This window comes from Triticum aestivum, chromosome 3D (assembly GCF_018294505.1).
Source record: "Triticum aestivum cultivar Chinese Spring chromosome 3D, IWGSC CS RefSeq v2.1, whole genome shotgun sequence".
Classification (NCBI taxonomy): domain Eukaryota; kingdom Viridiplantae; phylum Streptophyta; class Magnoliopsida; order Poales; family Poaceae; genus Triticum; species Triticum aestivum.
Window position 1 is genome coordinate 4118522 of NC_057802.1, and position 8031 is coordinate 4126552.

At 45.6% G+C, this 8031-nt stretch overlaps 1 protein-coding gene across 1 annotated transcript; it reads left to right on the forward strand.

Moving 5' to 3' along the window:
* The first annotated feature begins 2159 nt into the window (after window positions 1-2159).
* LOC123081094 (protein FLOWERING LOCUS T-like) lies at window positions 2160-7760 on the forward strand. Its single transcript, XM_044504056.1, has 4 exons — window positions 2160-2416; window positions 2541-2602; window positions 7331-7371; window positions 7531-7760. Exons 1-4 carry the CDS (start codon window positions 2222-2224, stop codon window positions 7758-7760), a joined length of 528 nt encoding a protein of 175 aa, XP_044359991.1. The 5' UTR covers window positions 2160-2221.
* The last annotated feature ends 271 nt before the right edge of the window (window positions 7761-8031 follow it).

Genomic DNA, 8031 nt, shown 5'->3' on the forward strand with positions numbered 1-8031 from the left:
GAGAGAGGAAGATACCTGTACGCTAAGTGAAGAGAGAGGTAGAGAAACATCCTAGCATGGTCTACATCTTTTTGCTAAAGAGGATCTATTGAACTCATAATTCATCAGATCCTTGTTATCAATGCCAACTAGGTATCATAAGTAAATGGATGTACGCTAAGTGAAGAGAGAGATAGAGAAACATCCTAGCATGGTCTACATTTTTTTCGAAAAAAGGATAGCCCTCAGCCTCTGCATGGAGTTATGCACAATACCTTTTATTGAATTTTTTTGCGAGAGAAATTTCCAAGTTATTCATCAATCATGGTAGTACAAAGAACACTAGAGGTAATAAAAATTACAACCAAGTCCATGGACCACCTAGCGACGACTACAAACACTGGAGCGAGCCAAAGGCACGCCGTCGTCATCGCTCCTCCCTCGCTAGAGCCGGGCAAACCTTATTGTACTAGACAGTCCTTTTATTGATTGCTTGAAAGATCATCATCCGATCACAATAAATTTGAACAGAAAAACTAGCACACATGACTACCCGTCTACCCCAAGCGCAAAATAAAAAAGAAAACATAGCAAATGAGCCTCATGCATCACAAATCATACTTGAAGCCCACCAACCAAATCTATTGGACAAATCCCGAGAAACCGACTCCCACCGATTGCACCGAAAAATTGTGGATGTCTGATCCTCCCCTTTGCATCATAACAACCATGTATGGATCTAGTTGATGGCCTTAAACATAACCTACAATTTTTTTATAATTTTGTTATATTATACATACAATTATTTTAAGTGTTTCAAATGGCCCAAATTAAAGCGCAAATTCCCACACGGATAAGAGGCTTCAACTCGGGATGCACCCGCACTAACTAGTTACCAAACATATTCGTACTACTCATGAGTGGAGGTAAATTAAAATCTATATGGACAGATCACCATAATAGCTTTGCCAGTTGGTAGTGAAGGAATGGATGCTGAATCAACTCCTCATCGCAACAAAAGCAACATCTAGTGCATAATTGCCAATTCCTTTTTTCAGATGAACTTGTGTCAGGATAACGTGCGATCTAAATAACACATAAAGATTTTAAGTTTCAACCAGGCTTTCATTATCCAAATATATTTGTGGTCGAAAGGTTGCCAATCATTGATGAGGTCTGTATACACAGATTTGACTGCGAAGGCACCAGAAGTAGTCAAGTTCCAACAAAATGTGTCTGATCATGTGAACAAGGTTTAACCAGCCTGTCATTTTTCACCGAGCAGTGTTTTGCGGAAGGCAACGTTCAACGGTACCTGGCCCATCATAGAGCCGACAAAGACATCTTTCCACTACACAATATGATAGAGACAGGGGTATTGCATGATACGTGGCATTTGCCCTAGCCATGTATCTTTCCAGAACAGGCCATTGCCTAACGCAAATGTCCCTATGCGAAAGTCATTTTTAACACCCATGAGGCCTTTACAGAATGGAGGTACATATTTGTAAGTATTTTTTTGCCAAACTCTGTCCTTAGTAAGTATCTTGTATATCCATTTGCTCAACAGACACTTATGTTCAATCTCGAGGTTGTCGACCCCTAGACCTCCTTGGTCTTTAGGATGACATATCGCGCCCCGCCGCTTTTGGTGGTATTTACGCTTATGTTCATCAGACTGCGAGAAAAACCTGCATTTGTAGTAATTCAATCTTTTTCTAACCCTTTAGATATTTTAAAGAAAGAAAACATGAACATCGGTATTTTTGGGAGGGGATCTGTTGCAATCTCCAGCACGTGAAGGGTTCAGATTCTGCCCACACTACTTTTTGCTGAACTTATCGGGATGGACCTTTACAGAAAGTTTGATTCCAGAAAATGGGCGAGGAAGCGTACTCTGATGCATCCTTGTAAGTTGATTCAAACTCTCTGGCGTCGGCAGCACATTGACCATCCGATCAGAAATCAGGCAACGTTAGGCAACAGATTCCATGAGATGTCAACATGCCATCTCATGTTAGTGTCGTCCATTGGGGCTTAATTATATTGGGAAAAAGGAACACCAGAAGTAAGTCGTATCTTTTGACCCTCAAGATGATGTCGTGGGAATTTCAGTGCTGGGAAGCTAGCATATAAATAGCAGCAGGGACGGTGCACATATATAGCCCATACCATATATAGCACGAACCTGTCACGTTCCTAGGTACGGTTGGTTCTAAACCTAATAATAAGTATTGGGAGCATGCCGAAGTCGAGGGATCCGCTAATCGTCGGGGGGATTGTTGGCGACGTCGTCGACTACTTCGACGCGTCGGCGCGGCTGAGGGTGCTGTACGGCAACCGCGAGATCACGGTCGGATCCGAGCTGAGGCCGTCGCAGGTGGCGAACCAGCCCACGGTGCACATCACAGGAAGAGCGGGATCATTCTACACGCTCGTGAGTGCTCCATTCTTAAGTTGTATCATTGATTGCATATATCAATATCAGAATTTGCAATTGCTAACACCAAGGAGTGGTCTTTAGTGGTCTACTGATACGGACCTTCTTAATTTGTTACTAGGTGATGGTAGACCCAGATGTGCCTAGGCCAAGCGACCCTTGCGAACGGGAGTACCTCCATTGGTATGTGCTAAATTAAGATAGCTTTACCTTAGCCACTTCCCTTACGCGTGCACTTTGTGGGCGAATTAACCTTCTCAAAATAACATGTATATATGCTCTTCGTTTCATAATATTCTTGTTGTGGTTTTAGTTCAAAGTAACTCATTGGTTCAGTTTAATTCCTGCATACATAGGTTTGTCACAGACATACCAGAAGGAGGTGACGTGGGCCGTGGTAAGAAATTAATTTACTGATCGAGTACTATCGTTGCAATTATATACCCTCTCCAACTTCTTCTTTCTTTCCTCCGCAAAAGGAAAAAAAACTGTCTTCTTCTTACACAAAGGAAAAAAGGACCTCCACCGTACTAACAGAGTTTTTTCGGGCGCATGCATCCAGGCACTGAGGTGGTGGCTTACGAGAAGCCGCAGCCGATGGCAGGGATCCACCGTTTGGCCTTCGTGGTGTTCCAGCAGGCTGTGCGGGAGGCCATCTACGCACCAGGGTGGCGCTCCAACTTCATCACGAGGGACTTGGCCGAGTGCTACAACCTTGGTGCTCCGGTCGCCGCCGCCTACTTCAACTGCCAGAGGGAGGGCAGCTGCGGTGGCCGGAGGTGGCAGGGGTGAAGCAAGCTGGCTATAACTATGACACGTACGCATCATCGCGCCATCCAGTGGGATGTGTCGCACAAAATAAATGAATAAAGAACATATGTGTAGGCTAGCTAGGTCCTTGTGTGCTGGCTAATTGGCTACCTCCATTGGCTCTATTTGTGGCCGAATATACGGTGTGTTGGGACAAATTCGGACTATCTCGCTCTCACACTCGCTTAAATTGTAGGTGGAAGAAGGAGAGGGATATAAATATTTTCGGTGCATAAACACCTCGCCGCACTAACGGCGCCTCGGCTGCTGGAACCGCCTCACTTTACTCAACCTGGGCACATACCCACACGGCCCGGCAACTCACCACATAGGAGAGGGGGTTTTATACCCGTGCACACACACGACCCGGCCGGCACACCGGGCAACTAACTCACGCACTAAGCTAATCACAACATGCACGTCCGTATCCATGATGACCGGTGGCTTCACAGCTTATGTGGCTAACTAACTTATCCATGAATGACTAGATGACCAAGTAGCACTGACTACTATCTACATGCACACTTTTTTTTTTGAGGATATCTACATGCACACTCAACAATCTACGACCGCAGAAGCTGCGCCACGATCCACATACAGCGCCCGCTCATGCACGTCCACATTGGAGCGGCTGCCCGACGCTGCTGCTCCGCGCGGACGACTCGGCCATCCCCAACTGGCCGTTTTCAAAATTAGTGCTCACAATTTCCCCCTTAATCTTGACATGACTCGCCGCGGACACACGGCGCCCAGCGCCTGCATGGTCGTCGCTGCATCCTCCACCGCTGCGTGACACCTCCATGCTCTTCCTCGGCGATACACGCCGAGCTCCTTCTCCGCCGGCAGCACACGCCCGACGTTCTGCAGCATAACCTAAATATTAAATAATCTTGTATATAATCTTTTTGGGGCAATAATCTACTACTTTCTAATAATAGGAGCCCCCGGTACCTTATTTCTTCTTTCATGCGGCCTATCCACTGCAACGTAGGCTTCTATTTCTATAAAATTCTGGTGGGGCGCAGCGAACGGTGAACAAAAGGTGCATTGGCTTTCATGGGAGAAGATGTGTACGGCAAAGAGGAATGGAGGGACGGGATTCCGAGACCCAAAGGCATTTAACCAAGCATTGCTGGCCAAACAAGCTTGGTGAATCATTCAGTTTCCATCCTCTCTTTGTGCAACGGTTCTGAAAGCTCATTATTTCAAGGATGGGTCGATCTTGAACGCGACATGCCTAGTGGTGGATCCTTTAATTTCCGTAGTATCTTACTACATAGCAGAGACCTACTTCGAGAATGTGTGGTGTGGAGAATTGGTGATGGTACCTCAATTAATGTGCACCACGAGAACTGGATTCGAAGGAGTGGCAGCCTCAAACTACTTGGGCAACAATATGTACAGTGATTTACTAGCCGCCGAGGGATCACAGTGGGATGTACAGAAACTTGAAACAATGTTCACACCGGATGATGTACTGGACGAGCTCTTTTATGGTAGCTTGTGATGAATTTGCAACGTCCATTCACAAAATCCCAGGGCGGTTAGCAATATATACTGTTGTGCTTGGCCGAGCAGTAGCGCTCGCACTGGCCACGCAGTGAGCAGCAGTATAAGCTGAGCAAAAGTCAAAAAAAAAATCTGTAAAGCGCCACATTCGGCGATAAAAAACAGGCTACGATGCCTACACACCTATTCTATTATTAGCTCGCCATCTAAATCGACTGAAGATAGCCCGTGCCACCGTCTCCCAGCGGTTGCACCTAATAACTAAAAGCTCCCTGAAGTCCGCATAAGTGAGTAACGACCACATACGGATCCAAGCGTAGCTCTATATATAACCTGCAAAAAAATAGTGAATTTTATCCTATTAAAAATCATATCATTCCTAGTGTTCCATAGCCCAGAATAGTGCACATATACCTATCCAAATATGTTTACCTATGTGTATGTCCACTCCACTAAGCCTCATCCCAAATAACGTGTTTATGCTCATTTGGGGATGAACGTTGAAAGCTATATGAATTGATCACCATAATAATTTTGCAAGTGGACACTCGATAAAGAGGTCTTTAATCGATTCATTTTGATCACGAAAACAACACGTGGAGTTACCAACCCAATTCCTTTTCACCAAGTCCAATTCCTAGCCTTTTCAAAATGACTCCTTTGTGGACGGACCGCATAAAGATTTTAATGGGAAGCGGAACTTTAATCTTCCATATGTGCAAAGATCTCGACAATGGCCCAAAATCAATTAAGTCCAAATACATGGATTTCACTGAGAAGATTCCATTTGTGGTTAACTTCCAGCTAATTGTATCCGCCTGGTCTGTAAGTTGAACATCCATCAACCTACGGACCAGATGCAACCAAGCATTCCAACGTTCCCCTACGAGGGATCTCCTAAATTGGATACTAGGTGGTACCAAGTTTAATACCGTGGCAACATAATCCTCCTTACGTTGCACAATATTATATAAAAAGGGTATTTCAAAGCGAAAGGCGTCTCCCTTAGCCATGTATCTTCTCAGAATCTAGTAGTGGTACCATTACCAACTAGGAACATCCGTAATTAATCTTTTTTACCCCTTTATGTATTTCAAAGAAAGATAATATATGAACATTCGTAAACTTGCAAGAACAACATTGAATAGGGTGACCGCTGCCTCATAAGACATAAGCTTACCAATAGAATAACTCAATTTTTTCTCAAAGTGGTCCTCAATTCCATTCCATTTGTTATTAACAAGTTTACGAAAATGAATTGGGATACCAAGGTATCTAAAAGGGAAAGAGTCAGGCTCACAACCAAACAGTTGTTTGTACTGATTGTCTTCTTCTTTGCCCTTCCCTGAAGGAGAAGAGTTTGCTCTTGTGGAAGTCTTGAGACCAGTTAACTGATCACGTGGGGATATTCATTTTTGGGAGGGATCTGTTGCAATCTCCACCACGTGAAGGGTTCAGATTCTGTCCACTACTAGTACTAGTGTAGTACTACTTTAGGAAACATATTGGATGGACCTTCACAGAAAGTTTGATTCTAGAAAAGGGGCGAGGAAGCGTACTCTGATGCATCCTTGTAAGTTGATTCAAACTCTTGCAGGCCAGCCCATTGGTCATCCGATCAGAAATCAGGCAACAGATTCCATGAGATGTCAACATGCCATCTCCTGTTAGTGTCGTCCATTGGGGCTTAATTATATTGGGAATAAGGAACACCAGAAGCAGGTCGTACCTTTTCACCCGTAAGCACTCTCAAGATGACATCATGGGAATTTCAGTACTGGGAAGCATATAAATAGCAGTAGGGACAGTGCACATATATACCTCATACCATATATAGCACCAATCTGTCGAGTTCCTAGGTACGTACGGTTGGTTCTAAACCTAATAATAATAAGTATTGGGAGCATGCATAAGTCGAGGGATCCGCTAATCGTCGGGGGGATCGTTGGCGATGTTGTCGACTACTTCGACGCGTCGGCACGGCTGAGGGTGCTGTACGGCAACCGCGAGATCATGGCTGGGTCCGAGCTGAGGCCGTCGCAGGTGGCGAACCAGCCCACGGTGCACATCACAGGAAGGGCGGGATCACTCTACACGCTCGTGAGTGCTCTATTCTTAAGTACTATGATTGATTGCATATACCAATATCAGAATTTGTAATTGCTAACACCACGGAGTGGTCGTGAGTGGTTTCCTTGTGCATACGTACCTGTTGCGACTGTTTCTTTTAACCAAGGTGTTACACATGGTTCTATCAATGAAATGCTATGCAAGCTTTGCGTATTCGTGTAAAAAACACATGGTTATTTGAATATTTGTTCATAAATAATGTGTCCCATGTTAATTTGTTACTGGGTGATGGTAGACCCTGATGTGCCTAGACCAAGCGACCCTTGCGAACGGGAGTACCTCCATTGGTACGTGATAAATTAAGCAAGCTTTACCTTAGCCACTTCCCTTACGCATGCACTTTGCGGGCGAATTAACCTTCTCAAAATAACATGTATATATGTTCCCTTTGTTTTATAATATTTTTGTCGTGGTTTTAGTTCAGAGTAAATCATTGATTCAATTTAATTCTTCCGTACATAGGCTTGTCACAGACATACCAGAAGGAGGTGACGTGGGACATGGTAAGAAATGACGTGGGACATGTATCCTGTCAGTTATATACCCTCTCCAACTGTCTTCTTTCTTTCCTCCGCAAGAGGAAAGTAACTGTCTTCCTCTTTCATAAAGAAAAAAAGAACATCCACCGTACTAAAAGAGTTTTTCCGGGTGCATGCATCTAGGCACTGAGGTGGTGGCGTACGAGAGGCCGCAACCGACGGCGGGCATCCACCGTTTGGCATTCGTGGTGTTCCGGCAGATGGCGCGGGAGGCCATCTACCCACCAGGGTGGCGCTCCAACTTCGTCACGAGGGACATGGCAGAGTGCTACAGCCTTGGCGCTCCGGTCGCCGCCGCCTACATCAACTGCCAGAGGGAGGGCAGCTGCGGTGGCCGGAGGTGGCAGGGGTGAAGCAAGCTGGCTCTAACCACTAGTAGAAAACATGGCTTAGGTCACAGGGCAGTTTTCACATTAGCCCCTGTTCAGTCACGAACCGGGACCCATGGGGGCATTCGTCCCGGTTCGTGAGCCCAGGGGGCCGGCCGGGGCCTCGTGGGCATTGGTCCCGGTTCGTATGGAACCATTTGTCCCGGTTCGAGCCACGAACCGGGACTAATGGTCCTCGCTCCTGGCCCACAACCATTGGTCCCGGTTCTTGGCATGAACCGGGACAGAAGGCCCG

Coding starts and splice junctions, on each gene's coding strand:
- LOC123081094 (XM_044504056.1), top strand. CDS start 2,222: ATGCCGAAGTCGAGGGATCCGCTAATCGTCGGGGGGATTGTTGGCGAC. Junction 2,603..7,330: donor GAACGGGAGTACCTCCATTG/GTATGTGCTAAA, acceptor TTCCGTACATAG/GCTTGTCACAGACATACCAG. Junction 7,372..7,530: donor AGGAGGTGACGTGGGACATG/GTAAGAAATGAC, acceptor GCATGCATCTAG/GCACTGAGGTGGTGGCGTAC.